At 39.4% G+C, this 17,043-nt stretch overlaps 1 protein-coding gene across 3 annotated transcripts; it reads left to right on the top strand.

Annotated features, from left to right (window-relative positions):
- The first annotated feature begins 1,185 nt into the window (after nucleotides 1–1,185).
- Ran (RAN, member RAS oncogene family) lies at nucleotides 1,186–15,638 on the top strand. Of its 3 annotated transcripts, none has more exons than XM_045758664.2 (4): nucleotides 1,186–1,337; nucleotides 4,354–4,555; nucleotides 12,357–12,612; nucleotides 15,103–15,638. In XM_045758664.2, the coding sequence occupies exons 2-4, from the start codon at nucleotides 4,380–4,382 to the stop codon at nucleotides 15,316–15,318; spliced, it is 648 nt and encodes a 215-aa protein (XP_045614620.1). In that variant the 5' UTR covers nucleotides 1,186–1,337; nucleotides 4,354–4,379; the 3' UTR covers nucleotides 15,319–15,638. The 3 variants fall into 3 exon arrangements, with proteins under 3 accessions (XP_045614620.1, XP_045614622.1, XP_045614621.1); XM_045758666.2 differs by having other exon boundaries at nucleotides 1,291–1,437; XM_045758665.2 differs by lacking the exon at nucleotides 1,186–1,337 and adding an exon at nucleotides 1,469–1,622.
- Nucleotides 15,639–17,043: the final 1,405 nt, after the last annotated feature.

Genomic DNA, 17,043 nt, shown 5'->3' on the forward strand with positions numbered 1-17,043 from the left:
TGATCAGAGGTCTCTTTATTTGCATAGAGTGCTTACACAGATTTAGTTTGATTCTGGAAATATCAAAGAGATATTTATTTCTAGTGTGGTGATTATGGGTTCTGTTATATCTGCCAAGGAAGAGTTTCCGATCAGGATTTTCATATAGGAAGAAGGTTTTGTAAATGTAAATGGCACAAGAGAATGTGTGGAGTGAGTTTGTTTAGCATGTTTAGGGAGTTAAACAAGGGGCTGAGTGTTGTCTGAAAACAGAGTTTGTTATTGTTCTGATAGCAGATTTTTGTTGGGTGATGATGGACTTGAGGTGGTTTGCAGAGGTTGAACCCCATGCACAGATACCATATCTAAGATAGGGATATATTGGTGCGTACTATAATGAGAGTAGAGCAGAATTAGGAACATAATATCTGATTTTAGAAAGTATACCAATCGTTTGTGAGACTTTTTTTTAGTTATGTGTTGTATGTATGTACTGAAGTTGAGTGGCATACAGTATATATAGACTAGTGTACACATGTATCGCTGCTTAATGTACACGTGTTATTCATCACAGTATGAATAAAGCGCGGGAAATGCGGTGCATTGTTGAGCAGGTGGCCGATATTCTACCAGTAACATCTGGTTTCTCACTACTCTACATCGCATAAAGCTGCAATACACTGGCTGAGTCTAATGTGCATCGCAGATTGACACAATCCATATTTATGTAAATTAAAAGGAAAGCTATATTTACATTTAAAATATGCTGTCTCATAACTATACTCAGGAAATAAACTATAATACTAATATATATGCAACGTGTGGCAATGAATTAATATCGCCACATGATCACACTGACGAGAAGACCATTGCCGTTTCCTGTTGACAATGCATATTTAAATTTAATTTAATTTAATGTAATACTTAAAATAAGAAATAGTTTAACTTTAAACGACAAAATATACAACTATGGCATAAATAAATCAAATATATATCTCGTATAATATATGAAATATATACTAAGAAAATAAAATATATTCTCGGCATATGTAGCATCTGGTGCGTGTAGTGGTCGTGACATCACACAGCGGGAAATTTAAAATAAAAATTTATTTCCGGATCTCCTCACAATACATTACCATTTAACAATCCATTACGTTTCTTTACAAAACACAGCATATATAGATGTAATGGAGAGTGAATAATAAGCGGCGTAGTAGGTATAATAAGTGAAAATAACGGATGAGCGTGGCGGTTTAAAGAGGGCGGGCGAGGAGGGAGCGGGGCGGGTGTCGGGAGCCTTGCTTGGCCGCCACCTCGAGTCATTGACGGGATTCTGGTCCGTACAGCTCCGGCGAGTAAGTATGTTATATCCCTCTACACCCGTGTCATCACTCCCTCCTGCCTCTCTGCACCACCACATTTAGTAGCAAATATCCCCACCTGCACGTCGGCTAGGTTGGTTCCGCCGCATTATATGTAGTTATCTAGATATTTGTCGACGGAAGATTGACGTGAATGTGAAAATCCCGTCAAACAAAGAAGATGGCGATTGGCGCTCCGTGCGGTCGGTTTTAAGTCAGTCGGAGTGAGGAGGGCGGAAGATAGAGGCGGTGTACGCGGGCAAGGAAGAAGACTTAGAGGTTGGTAGAGGTGTGAGTGTGAGGTGGCGGGGTGTGAGTGTGAGGGACACTGCCTCACCGGGCCTGCCACACCCCACCACACCCAGGGAGAGTCGTGGTGTTGACCCCTTGTGTGTGTGGCCAGCCTCCCCACACCTCTCTGGCTCCTCTCCCGCCCTCGTGGTGTACCTGTGGTGGTCACGTGGGGGCCAGGCCTACCTGCTGTGTTGGTGGAGGGCCTGGCCCCTAGTGGTGAGGGCCCCGGGGGAGCACCCCCCCCCCACACACACCCTGGGGGAGTGGGGCCACGTGACTTGGGCAGCACCTCGCAGTGTTCAAGTGTTACTCCCCCCCCCCCCCCCCAGTCTAGGCCTCCATGCTCTTCTCCCAGTCTAGGCCTCCGTGCACTCTTCCCAGTCTAGGCCTCCGTGCACTCTTCCCAGTCTAGGCCTCCGTGCACTCTTCCCAGTCTAGGCCTCCGTGCACTCTTCCCAGTCTAGGCCTCCGTGCACTCTTCCCAGTCTAGGCCTCCGTGCTCTCTATTTTAAGTTCTAATTTAGTTCTAGACTTGTTCAGCATCTTGAGTTAGTACTACAGTATATATAATTTTCTAATTTGACTTCACATGTGCAAAATATGCCAAAACTGTTGGAATTGTTAAATTCCAACTAGAGAAAATCATAACAGGAAATGGGAGGACCTTTGATAAGCCGGCGGCTTCCTGTCCTCATCTTATTGGCCCTCGGGTAAGTTGAGGCAAATGAACAAACCACCACAGTGCAAAGTGGTAGTTTATTTGAGTAAGAACTATACTGAGGTGTCTGATATACTGCAGACCTAAATATTGTCACTTCACAAAGTTGTTGTATTTAGATCTAATGCTTCTGTTTAAATAGCTCTGTACTCAATTGATCTCGCTTCTAATTGTGCAGCAAATAATATGGTTTGTCTAAATTGTGTGGTGCCCAGTCGATTGGTCTGTATCCAAAACACCTTGCCCGAGAATGTGATAAATTGTCTTTAAATGCTAGTCCTTCTGGTAACTATTTGATTGAAAGTACAGTACCAGTCTGTAGTGATGGACCACAAACACTTAATTTAAATCGTTAATTTTGTAGTACCAGGAAAAATGAAGCTAGAAGCCAAACTTAAACATTCTTAGGCCTAGTATAGCATATGTACTGTTAGGCCTAAGGTACAATGTATTAACCTTTCCTAGCAATCCTAGGCTTGCCTGTTGGGTTGTATATTTATTGCCATTTAAAATTTAACATTTGGCCAAATTCAATATTACAAAATGTTAACTTTCATTGGTCCCTCACTGCATAGTGGTACTTGTGCCGAACTAGTTAATACTATACCTCAGGACTACGAATCCGAAGCGCTGTCCAGTCGGCTGTCAGGCCCCTTACAGTACAGTACTGTATTGGTACATTTTGAATCTTCTAAATACTTAACCTAATTATTGCGGATGTTAACATTGTACAAGAAAGGCAGTGATTTTCCTGAATACAGGTCCAATAGGCCTGAATCCTGATAGTTGAGATTCTTCTAGCCCAGCTACCAAGCATGCTAACAAATTCAATCACTGACAATTTTTCAAAGTTCAATTAGTCCTAGTGCATATTTCAAAATGGCAAGGGGCAAAAGGGATTTGGTTAAATCATACTCAAGCCTGACAAAGCGTGTTTCCAACTGTCAAAGCTGTGTGCATTGTTAGGTTAACGTGTATTGGGCAAGGCTTGGTTCGGTTGGATGAGGTTAGGTTTTAAAATTATTTACCAAGTCTTGTGTACAATGTGACTTATCCAGAGAAAAAATATGCTGCAACTGTGATTACCTTACCTTAAGGTGGTTTCGCGGCTTGGCGTCCCCACGGCCTGGTCCTTGACCAGACTTCCTCGTTGCTGGACTGGTCAACCATGATGTTGGACGTGGCTGGTCACAGCCTGATGTATGAATCGCAGCCTGGTTGATCAGGTATCCTTTGGAGGTATCCCACAATTCTTATACATGATTAACACGCTTTCCTAAATTCTTTCCTAGATTCATTGATAAGATTTTCTCTTCAAGAGTTTGTGACATCCTTTCATTGTACCAGTCACAATTGTTACCAAACAAATTGCAATTTTTGCAAGGTTCTTAAGGAGTGGGTTCTTCATCCTCTCGTGTTCAAACATCTGGCATTCTGGGGTTTGGAGATCTGCTATGCAAGCCCATCCGTGCATAATAATGGACGGTACAATTTCTTGTTTGTAGTCATTGAGCTGCATCTACCCTGTGCTTGTAAACCTGGCCTTTTGTTGCTACAGCACTTCTAACACCTGTTAGTCTTGATAAAATTATCCCACTGACTATTATTTTGTGGTGGTCCACTTTTACTGTAATTTTTGTGTAAAACAATTTTGCAAACAATTGTTAAGATGTCGATTCTGTGATTGAAAACTGGTACTTAATGCGAGATTGCAATTTGGCGAAGCAATTTTGTACTTTGTAACTTGGTCCCTGGCATAAGAATGGAGTACTGTTCAGTACATCTGCATGCTGACTTGAAGTCTGAAAGATGGCCTTGGACAGTATGCAATGAAGATTCGTGTCTCGGATGGCGAGACGAGGGCTCCTGTCGCACATTTATACGTGTTCACAACACAATGCTTATACATGTATTATCTTGGCCAATGACTAGCATATGAATTTAAATATAAATGCCCATGGAGGAATTGTTAACTAAAGCATATTGTATTGGTTTCAGAATTTGTGGTGCCCACATCCAGCACAATGGCAGCCGAGCAAGAAATGCCCACCTTTAAGCTGGTGTTGGTTGGTGATGGTGGTACTGGTAAAACCACATTTGTGAAAAGGCATTTGACTGGCGAATTTGAAAAGAAATATGTTGCTACACTTGGTGTGGAAGTTCATCCTCTTGTATTCCACACTAACAGAGGTCCTATAAAGTAAGTATTTATTAGAGTAATAATTTATTTTGTATTGTTTATTACCATTTCACCCTAAAGGGTAAGAGTGTGCACGCACAAGTCCTTGAATAGAAAATTTACTTGACAATGTTTTCAAGGAATTACTGTAATTGGCAAGGAATGGTGTACCTCGTAACATATTAATTTCTCCCCCTTCACATTTTAGCTTGTCTTGTGAAGTTGTCAGTGAATTAAAATATTATCACAATGGTTGTACTCTTCAAGTCACTTGTGTTGTCCTGTCTCGAGTACTGCTCAGTACTCACTTCCCCCTTCAGAGCAGGAGAGATTGCTGAAATAGAGGGAATACAGAGAACATATACGGCACGCATAGACTTGATAAAACACCTAAATTATTGGGATCGTCTCAAAGCTCTCCAAATGTACTCTCTAGAAAGGAGACGAGCGAGAGATACCAAATAATATACACATGGAAAATACTGGAGGGTCAGGTCCCAAATCTACACAGTAAAATAACAACGTACTGGAGTGAACGATATGGAAGAAAATGCATGATTGACCCAGTGAAGAGCAGAGGTGCCATAGGCACAATCAGAGAGCACTGTATAAACATCAGAGGTCCGCGGTTGTTCAACGTCCTCCCACCGACTATTAAGAAATATTGCCGGAACAACCGTGGGCATCTTCAAGAGAAAACTGGACAGTTTTCTAAGAGAAGTTCTGGATCAGCCGGGCTGTGGTAGGTACTTGGCCCTGCGGGCCACTCCAAGCAACAGCCTGGTGGACCAAACTCTCACAAGTCGAGCCTGGCCTCGGGCCGGGCTTGGGGAGTAGAAGAACTCCCAGAACCCCATCAACTAAAAAGTACATTGCTCACAACTCAACATTGTCTTCTCAAACTAGCTTCCCTCTCTGAATATTCAAAGTACAGCTCTACTCACACTAGCTGTCTAAGATTGAAAGTAGTGAGGAACAAGGCAAGGAAAACTTCTCACACTGCTCAAAAGTTAAAAAAAAAAACATATTCCATTAATAAAGTGAGAAGCTGTAAGAACTAGGCGGGATGTGGAGAGGAGGAAAATCGTAATTTACAGTCTACCAAGAAAGTAGTCAGCCTGGTCAGCCAAGTCGAATATAAACTTGTGCTAGTGAAGTAACTAGAGAAGTACAATATTGCAGGGTAGGGAGGTTCATAATGAACAATATTCACCAATGAAGTTAATCTTTTTGAACAATATAGTACATCGGATGATAAAACGTAAAAGGTATAGGAATGTTAGAAATCTGGAAAGAGGCAGTGGATCCTCAGTTTGTTGCAACATCTGGCGATAATTTGTCTCGATTGGCGAGCGCTCATTTGATTACGAGAAACCACGTGGTGCATTTCTGCCGTTTCTCGCACATTTTTGGACGCCTCCAACAATGAATGATTATTTTTTTTTTAGATGCTGGGATGTAAAGGGGTGACTTGTGAGATGTTGCAAAGCATTTTTTTTTTTTTTTTTTTTTTTTTTTTTTTTTTTTTTTTTTTTTTTTTTTTTTTGCTCCATTAAATTAATAAATAAATGAAAAATAAACAAATTGAACACATTTGAAACAAAGATTGTCATAATGGAGCATCCTATCTGACACACTAAACAAACCTTTGACATTTGTCCGTTTTTCAAATTTGTTCATTTTTTTCGTTAAAAAACATGGAGCAGCATATCTGACAAACACCGAACGAACCTTTTGCTATAAAAATATTAAACAAATTTTAAAAAAGGACAAATGTCATAAAGGTTCATTCAGTGTATGTCAGGTAGGCTGCTCCATTATTTAAAAAATCGAATATCATACTGATGTTTTTCGGTGGTGGAACAGATTATTTTTATTTCCAATTAATACTTTCGCAGACCAATGTCGCGATCAAGCGGCAGCTATTTTTCTCTTGAATCCACGTAAATGCCGCTTTCAAGTGGCAGGAGAAAAAAATATTTCTATAAAATTCATTTTTTAGCCGATCGACTTGGGGAAAGTTTCAAAGTGTGCGTCATGAAATTTCCATTCTCCCAAATTGGCGATGACATGGTGTGGCCCTTTCTCTTTCAAGGTGTACTATTCCCCCCCCCCCCAAATCGCTGTTTGGCGCTCATGGCTAGTGATCGATTAAGTTTATTATTTGGTGCCGGTGTAACGCATCCTTGTGTGACATTTTATACTTGTGTTCTAGAACATTCTATTGCGAACACTGCTCAAAAATAAAATACATTCATCGAAAATTAAGGTCGGAACAGTGAAAAGAATACTGTATACTTTTCAATAGGTCTCGCCGATGTGTTATCGGGTGTGTGATAACGGGTAACACTTCCTCCTCTTCTCACTCTTGCAGGTGGGCCGTGATCATGATTCTACATTTATGTTTGTCCGCATACGGAGTTTTGTGATCTCGGTGATACCAAATTTAACGCTGTAGGACGAGTGTGGAGTTGACAACCCTGAAAAGAGTAGAAACATTTCGTCACTGTTTGGCGCTCACGGCTAGTGATCGACGTAGTTCTTTATTTGGTGCTGGTCTAACTCATGCTTTGGTGACATTTTATACACATGTTCTTCTAGAACATTCTATTGTGAACACATTGCTACAAAAATGAAATGCGTACATCGAAAATTAAGGTCGGGACAGTGAAGAGAGTATACACTTTTTAGTGTTGCCGCTCGATCGCTCGAAACGTCGCAAGCACTTGGGGCAAGTTTTTTTTTGTTTGTGGAGATCGTGAAAGTTTTAATTTGTAATGGACTGTGTTTAAATTTTGTTATTTATTAACTTCAGAGTGGACTATGTTTAATTTAATATCACCTAAGATTTGGGGAAGTTATAATTATTCAGTTTGGTTATACCATAATTAAATGGTTAGTGTACCGTATTTGCCAGTGTATAAGACACGCTTTATTTTTAAGTTTATCCAAAAATTGCAGCCGTATTACGGATGGGAGACCGAGCGCTGTAGGCTCTGGAACCAGACGAGCATATTTGGAAAGTTCGCTATGCACAAAAATCTTTGCTAATACTGTACTCCTGTAATAAAATATTGAAAACGAGCAGTTATCACAGTCTGTTATCACACTTAAAAATTGCTTACGAAACATTGGCAGTTATAAAGGAAGCTTGCATCTCGCCGCCTTACCCAGCATACATAACCCACACCTGATGTCATACATTATTTAAGAACTTACTTTTAAGAAACATTTATTCATTATCTAAATGAAAAATGCTCCTAGAAATTTGTAAAAAAAAATTAACCTTTCATCCGCCTGTCATCCATTTGCAATGAGTGAATGACAAAAAACCAGAGTGCTATGATTGTGCACTGCCCTGGTGGCCTGATGCAGCAAAACATCACATCCAGAAATACAGGTTTCACATCCTGTTTAGCAATTCTCTTGCACAAAATATAAACTACTATACAGCTGATCTTAGAGGAGATTATAATAAAATATTTGTTAAAATTCTATGTATTGTGCTATTATGGGACTAAAATGCGCACCTTTTGATTGTGAACGATTTGATACCAAACTGAAAGATGTAACATCAAAATTTGTCAGAACACTGGAAAGATATAAATAATTTTATGATGAGCATCCAAACCTTATATATTTGGTAAAATTCCAGTTATTGCTCTATTATTATGGGACTAGTTTTAAAATGTGCCTTTATATTGCGAACAATTTTATACCAAAATGAAAGACGTAAGACGAAAATTGATGTTATCAAACTAAACGAGTATACACCTTGGGCCATGGTGTGCAAATTGGAGCTCGTTCACGGGTAACTTTAGGCTTTATTGTGGGAAGTCACACCGGGCTTTTGGACATTATATGCATATACACCTGTAGGGAATTCTGTTGCGAACACAATACCAAAACGAACGATGTAGCATGAGAATTAGTGAGAAAAAAGAAATGAGTATACACATTTTGGTGTTGAGCGCTCGCCCGGGGACATAACCTCAAAGTTTACGGCGCGCATGCCAGTTACGCGAAAGTGTTAAATATATATTAATTCAGTCCTCAGACTGTTTTATTAAGTATTTATTGAATATTTGTATGTATTAAATTTCTGCGACATAGACAATCTAGTTTCCTGGAGAAAATTGCTACGAATAGTTTTCTCTGAATGAACAAATCCACAAGGGCCGTGATGAGGGTTTGAACTTACGCTCGGGATGATCCCAGATGTCTTGGTAAACTGTGCCACGACACGGTTAAAAGAATTGCAACCTGGAGTGCTGCTTCCCTCGCAAGGATCCCACAGCTTCTCCGAAGCACAAACCGGGATGTCACACAATTACCTCGTGCACCTGGGCTCTGTCAACCAAATGTTCTACCTCTACACCCTTCAATACACACAAACCAAAATAGCATATATCAAATGGAAAAATCCACAAGGGCGCATCTGGGATCATCCTGGGCATAAGTTCGAGCCATCATCACGGCCCTTGTGGATTTGTTCATTTGATATGACGCTATTGTGATTTGTGTGTGTTCTCTGAATGAGTAACTACAGTAATTTGTTTAATTTGGATTAATATAAAATCAGCAGCAATATTATTTTCTGCATATTAGAAGTTAGTAAAGTCAGTTTTGACAATTACTTAGACCCGGTATCCTTCTGTAATGAAGGAAAGGTCAAGAAAATTGAATAAAGGATGCCACCAAGTCATTGAGCGCTGTTAGTGTTCTATTATAGCTGGAGTAAGGTAGCCACTTTTCAAAAGTTGAATAAAAGATTATAGAAATTTCATTCACAAAAACCTATTGTATAAATTGAAAGATGGTCTACCCCTCTCGTGTATGCATATATTAACACTATCGGTCACTGGACAGGCGCGCGGTCAACTTGGGGGTCATGCCCCCGATATGCGGGCGAGCGCGTGGTGACTCCTAAATGTGTGTACTTGTTTCAGCTTTCTCACCTTAATTCTCGTGCTATGTCGCTCGTTTTGGTATCATCGTGTTCGCAATTAAATTCCCTACAGGTGTGTATAAATATAATGTCCAAAAGCCTGGTGTGACTCCCAACAGCAAAGCCTAAAGTCTGCAAAAGTTACCCGTGAGCAAGCGCACAAAATCAGTAATGTGCATACTCATTGCATTTTTCTTACCTTAATTCTCGTGCTACATCGCTTGTTTTGGTAACATTGTGTTCACAATTAAGTTCCCTACAGATGTGTATGAATATAATGTACAAAAGCCTGGAGTGCCTCCCTGCAGAAAAGCCTAAAGTTACTTGTGAACGAGCACCAATTTGTACACTGCAAGCTAATATGTATACTCGTTCAGTTTGATAACATCAATTTTCGTGTTACGTCTTTCATTTTGTTATCAAGTTGTTCGCAATAACAATGTGCGTATTTTAAAACTAGTCCCATAATAATAGAGCAATAACTGGACTTTTAACATTTTAATTCTGGAAGCTCATCATCAATTATTTATATCTTTCCTGTGTTCTGACATAAATTGTTAAATCTTTCATTTTGGTATCAAATTGTTCGTGACGTAAAGGCACGCATTTTAAAACTAGTCCCAACATAATAGCACAATAAATAAAATTTTAACAAGTATTTTAATATTTTGACCAGAAACCTATTTATAATCATATAAGTGTTCGGACATCAAGTTTCATGTTACATTTTTCATTTTGGTATCAAATTGTGCGCATTCTAAAGGTGATTATTTTTATACTATCCCTAGGTCGATTGGATACAAAATGAATGTTATACAAATATTTTTGTAGTGGATGCAAGTCCGGTCCAAAGTTAGAATGGAGAAAAATAATGGGCGAGAGTCCGGTCCAAAGTTACCGATAGTGTTAACCCCAACTTTCCTCTCTGAATCGTCTTACTATGCAGTTATAAATCTTGCCAGAAAAATATTGCACTCCCTTTCCTTACAATTGCATTTTACTCTGTATTCTCTTATCACACATTTCTCTCTAAATTGTCTATTGCTGATTAGTTTTTATTCATATATACCACATTTTGCCACATTCAAAGAGTCGTTTCCACTGTGTGTGTGTGTGAGAGAGAGATATAGATAGATAGCGAGCCTGTGTGTACTCGTATGCATGTACCTGTTTGTGTGCATGTATTTCTGTCTTTTGTTCTAACCTTGGCTTCTATTACAACAGGTGCTTTGTTACCTGACTAACCCTAGTCTGAACTTGGTAGTTTCTGATGAACACAAATGTAGATACGTGTGCTGTATGTATGTGTGTGTGTGTGTGTAATTACCTAAGTGTAGTTACAGGATGAGAGCTACGCTCGTGGTGTCCCGTCTTCCCAGCACTCTTTGTCATATAACGCTTTGAAACTACTGACGGTCTTGGCCTCCATCACCTTCTCCCCTAACTTGTTCCAACCGTCTACCACTCTGTTTGCGAAAGTGAATTTTCTTACATTTCTTCGGCATCTGTGTTTAGCTAGTTTAAATCTATGACCTCTTGTTCTTAAAGTTCCAGGTCTCTGGAAATTTTCCCCATCGATTTTATCAATTCCTGTTACTATTTTGTATGTAGTGATCATATCGCCTCTTTTTCTTCTGTCTTCTAGTTTTGGCATATTTAATGCCTCTAACCTCTCCTCGTAGCTCTTGCCCTTCAGTTCTGGGAGCCACTTAGTAGCATGTCTTTGCACCTTTTCCAGTTTGTTGATGTGCTTTTTAAGATATGGGCACCACACAACCGCTGCATATTCTAGCTTTGGCCTAACAAAAGTTGTGAACAATTTCTTTATATCGCCATCCATGTATTTAAAAGCAATTCTGAAGTTAGAAAGTGTGGCATAGGCTCCTCGCACAATATCAATACTGAGGACCACAATACTTTGTGGTCCTCAGGTGATAGTTTTATATCTAGAACCACCCCCTAGATCTTTATCAGAATTCTTTAAAGATTTCTCATATAATATATAGGTTGTGTGGGGTCTGTTCTCCTATTCCACATTCCATAACATGCCATTTATTAACATTAAATTCCATTTGCCAAGTGGTGCTCCATGTACTTATTTTGGCCAGGTCTTCTGACTTATACTTATGATGGGAAGAGGAATGTTGGTGAGGGAAGTAGAATAATCAGCTGACTGGTGTGTTGGTGTCCACTATGCTGTTTTGATGGACCACACCAGCTTAGTGATTTGTACATGGTGAACAAAACATGCAGATACTAATACAGAATGTGTGTGTATAGTGTAATAACATTTTTTTATGATTATGACTGAATCGCTAATATGCACACCTTTTGAGTATAGTGATGATTCACACATTTTTTTACATATATATCACACTACACACTATTGGGTAATATTACTGTCCAAAGTAAAAATTTACATTGAAATTCTGTAATTGGGTAATATGTGGCAACTCATGCCTGACAGCTCTGGACCAGACCGCCTCCAGGTGCTTTAGAAGTCATGGCGGGTATTTGGTAACGTGGCTCATTCCTAGATACCTCGGCCATTAGTTTGGTATCGTGCATAATTGGAGGTCGCCAGGTTAATTTGAACTATGACAGTAATATATAAAAACCCACTTCTTTTGTATATGTCATATTCATATTAGGTACATAGCTTAGCTCATTGCTTGCCTAAGATGGTTAATAAAAATTTTCAGAAAGATAAATTTGTTAAATGAAAGATTAGGCAGATCCAACCATAATGTCAGAGTAATTTAGCATTGTTTCACCTGCTATAGTAATGTCACTGAATTCATTAATCATGTTTCAACTTTTCCATCCTTTCCCCCTGCTTATGCTTAAAAATTAATGTCATTTTTTCATTTCCAGATTCAATGTATGGGACACTGCAGGACAAGAGAAATTAGGTGGCCTTCGTGATGGTTACTACATTCAAGCTCACTGTGCCATTATTATGTTTGATGTCACATCCAGAGTCACCTACAAAAATGTTCCTAACTGGCATAGAGATCTTGTGCGTGTATGCGAAAATATTCCCATTGTGTTGTGTGGAAACAAGGTTGATGTTAAAGATCGCAAGGTCAAAGCAAAGTCCATCATTTTCCATAGAAAGAAGAATCTACAGGTTAGTAATTTTATTTTTGTCTTGAAGTCTCAATATAGTCAGCATTAATAGATTTATACATTATGATTAAGGTCTAAAATAAGTCATTAGTGAGAAAAGGTAGATAGCAGTTCTTGGAACAGACTACGAATCAACCCAGTAACCCTCATTTTCACCTGCACACTGTGTTCTTCCCTTGCATGATTGTAGGGCTGGTATTTCTGAAAGATTTCCTCCTTCCTACCAGCCTCCATCCTCACTTGCCATCCATCCATCCATCCGGTCCCCACAGCCTCCCTGTCCCACTCGCCTGCCATCCATCCAGTCAGTTATAACCCATAAACACAATCAGAAAACACAATAAACATCAAGATGTCTGCTGTTGTTTAAGGGGGCATTAGGAACTTTTTGAACGTTTTTCAAAATTGGTTCGATTTCAAACTTTTTTGACAAGTTGTATGAAATGGTTTTCATCCGTAAGGTTTTCAGATGGTTTTCATTTCATGTAGCATAAATAGGAAGAGAAAAATATTGAATTGTCAACAATTTTCCAAAATGATAAAAAACGATTATCAAACAAAAGTGTCAACTGAAATCATGGCTGACTCGGCTATCATAATAGCGTACATTAAATTTTTTTATTAGTTTTATTAATTAAAAAAGTTAATTTTTTTCCAAATTTTTGTTTATCGGACGATTTGCATGACACTTGTACACCTGACTTCATGTAAGCCTATCTGCAAGGGTGCCAATTTTGAAGGAAATTGGTCGACGTCATCCTCTGGCTGAACTTTGACCTTTGTACAGGTCAATAGTTAACTACATGGGAGTTTAAAACTCTTCATTTATTATTAAATTTACATAAAACTTGCACATTATATGTAGAGTTTACGTTACGCCTCTTAAAAACGGGGGGATTTTTGTTTTCCCCAAGTCCATTTATTGATTTTATAAATATTGAACATTTTGTTGCATAATTTTTGGGGGGGGTTTCCCCCTCCCTACCTATTTAGGCTGTGATGCTGAAACTTGGACCAGTTGCAGCCTTTTTTACATATAAAATGTCAATAAATTTTTATTGCACTAGAATAACTTTTAATAGTCCCTTCTGTTGGCTCCTTAAGGAGGCATAATTTAGAATATTAAGTTGTTTAATTTCAATCAAACTTTAATGTTATATATAAGAATGGCTCCAACTGGTCCAAGTTTCAGCATCAGTGTGAGTAGAAAGGGAGAAAAAATATATTCGGCAATTTTTCAACATTTTCAAAATGAATTTACAACACGTGTCAACTGACGTAATTTCTATGACTATCACATTAGCATATAATAAAGGATTTTTAAGAGATTTTTATAAGAAAAGTTTAGTGCAATAATAAAAATCAAAGTTTACATAAATTATGCAAAAAAAAAAAATTATAAATATTTATGACAGTAAATGGTCTTAGGAATAAAATGTCTTAGTAATATGTTTATGAACGTAATATGGTTTATGAAATGCCTTTTTTTTTTTCTCCTGCTCCATTGCTCTGAGACTGGTGTATCTTTGTTGACTGTTTGCTACTGTTTTCTCTTGACCAAACCTATGTGCTGTCTGCCCCTGGAGACTAGCATCTTCGCAATAGAATGTTTTGTAATTGTGTGCTCTGTAAGCAGAGTTACTGTTTTACACATTCCTTTTTGGAATGAGAAATTCTTAAGGATAAGTTATGTAGGATTAACAGGATCATTTCTGAGAACTTTTGAGTATCTGTGTTACTCTTGATAAAATTGTTACAGAACAATGCCTAACACCGTCTGAATTGCATTCTCCAACTTAGTCATGCAGATGTAGGAGGTTTTCATTTTCAGGATAATCGTACATCTTGTGTTCGTAATGACACTTGTCCCTCAAAAGAATCCTTTTTTGAAACCTTTATATAGCTCATCTTGCATCCTTTAGCTTTCATGTTGGCATCGTGTCATCTTTAATTCTTTCGAATATCTTTGATACAGATATTGCTACATAGTCTCGCAGGCTTAAAACATTTTTTATAATTATTTACTTGGTAGTTCCTTTGTGATATTTAGCGCCCTCTCATTATTCTGCACATTTGATGATGCTACATAGCCTTCCTGGTTTGGTGCCTTCTTTTGATAATTACTTTGTAGTTTGCAAATTATGCAAAAATAAACATTTCAAAGTCTGCTCGCTCCCAAGTGGTTTACATTAATCAGAAACGGTAGTGTGTAAGTATTGAATAGATGTATTCAGTTTGCTACTTATTGCCACCCTGATAGTGTCTCGGGCACTGTGGGGTAGAGGATGGATTGTGCTTTGTAAAGCAGAAGGTAAACTAGTTTTTTCTTTATAGTTGGCCGCCCCCAAAAGTCTGAGAATTAGACATGCCACATAATTGGTTTTTACAGTTGCTAAAAGTGTATATTTTAAAGACACATCCATTTAGTGTTTTTAGCTGTATATGCCCTGTTTTATAAATGGTACAAATAATTTAATGATTACTCTTCCAGTACTATGACATCTCTGCCAAGTCGAACTACAACTTCGAAAAACCTTTCCTGTGGCTTGCACGTAAACTGATTGGTGACCCCAACCTAGAATTTGTTGCGATGCCTGCACTCCTGCCACCAGAGGTACAAATGGACCCCCAGTGGCAGCAACAAATCGAGAACGATCTCCAAGAAGCTTCCCAGACCGCTTTACCAGAGGATGATGAAGATTTGTAAAGCTAACCACTGTATTGCAGACAAAATAAAGCTTATATTTGTTAAAACTGTGTTGAATTGGAATTGTTTAAAACATGCCCTCATCTCTTGCTATTGAAACTTGCTCTATGAAGGCTTTGATTTTTGTTTTCATATAAATGACGAAGTGGCTACATTTACATATTTGCTTGCACGTGGATCATTCAACAGCGTGCTTGTGTAAAACATTCCTATATGCATGCTGCTAGTGGTAAAGGAACTAAACATTGGAAATATTTTCAACATATAAGCCTACGGTTACTGTTATACAAAATTTTTCTAATAAACTGAAGAAATCCAAATTATTTTTAAATCCATACATTTACATAAGATGACTTATGTGCCCAGTATTTAGTGTTCTTTTGTGTCTAGTGTGAAACTGGGTCAGATAAGATGACTGGTGTAAAACTAGATCAGGCGAGATGTACTGTTCCTGGATGGAGGTCGTCCTCTTAAAGGGCAAAGTCCATTCCATGCACTCTCCACACCGCCTGTTTACGAATAGAAAAACTGTTTAAACAATATTGTAACTGATGACGTCCGAACACTTCGGGAAGTGCCTTGTTGTGGTGAGGGGGCTCACGTAAACTTCTTGAGGGTTGCCTCTGCCCCTCGGAGTTACCTGCGAATGGACACAAATGTAGGGTCCTTGTCAATCACTGGGTTGCTCGATTGATTGATGAAGATTAAGCCACCCAAAAGGTGGCATGGGTATGAATAGCCCGTAAGTGGTGGCCCTTTTGAGCCATCACCAGTATCAAGAGCGATGCTCTAGGTGCGACGGCTCCCTGCGTGACGTGAGATGTCGCTCGTGAGGGGCTTCCCTAAGTGGATGGCTGGGTGTCCAGATTGGTGCGAAAGAGAATGAGGTCTTTGCACCGATGTTTGAGAATATACGAAGCAGTAGGCCTCCCTTGTTAAAAAGGGGGGGGGGGGAGTACTGCTGAGGACGACACTCTTTCCTGCACTGGCCCGCGCACGGCGTCCCTGGCTGCCCTAGTGAGTGATATTCCCTGGTTCCAGGCCCCAGACGATTACTGCATGGAATACGAAACTCCTACCCAGGCTCATGCAGCCCGTCCTCCAAACAAAGATCCAAAAGTGATTGCATGCACCCGCCAAACCCCCTGTTTATGAAAAAAGCGATTTACACACGACTCAACTGCTGACGTTCGAACATATCCGGAACAAGTGCTTCACTGACGAATTTTGTTAGAATCACAACGCTATAAATGCTTCACCCACGTACTACAAATACAAATAATCGCCAACAGAACCTAAACACCTAACCTAACCTATCCTATGCCTATATATGCACAATATGCTAATAAATTATAATATTAATTTATACTTGAGAAAATTCCCGTTTTGAATGAAGAGCATGTTAAAATTTATGAATGCGTCTGTGGGGTTGACCGCTGGGTGTAATGGACTTGAGTCGAGGACGGGTAGGCGACCAGGAACCCCGAGTCTGATTGTGATGGAAGACTGCTTTGTAGCTACAGTGGGCCCGGACGAGACTGCTCCCCTCCTATAGTAGGATCGAGCCCCAAGCCCCTAAAGTGGTGACCATCTCGTCCCCTGGCACGGCTCCGTCTCATTATGACTACTGCGCCTTTTAACCCCTCTTCGGAGGTTCTCAACGCCTTCCCCGCCACGGCTGCACACGATACGTACCACGCCTTGTTTGGTCCTGCTATGTGGGCT

The sequence above is a fragment of the Procambarus clarkii genome, chromosome 59 (genome assembly GCF_040958095.1).
Source record: "Procambarus clarkii isolate CNS0578487 chromosome 59, FALCON_Pclarkii_2.0, whole genome shotgun sequence".
Lineage (NCBI taxonomy): Eukaryota > Metazoa > Arthropoda > Malacostraca > Decapoda > Cambaridae > Procambarus > Procambarus clarkii.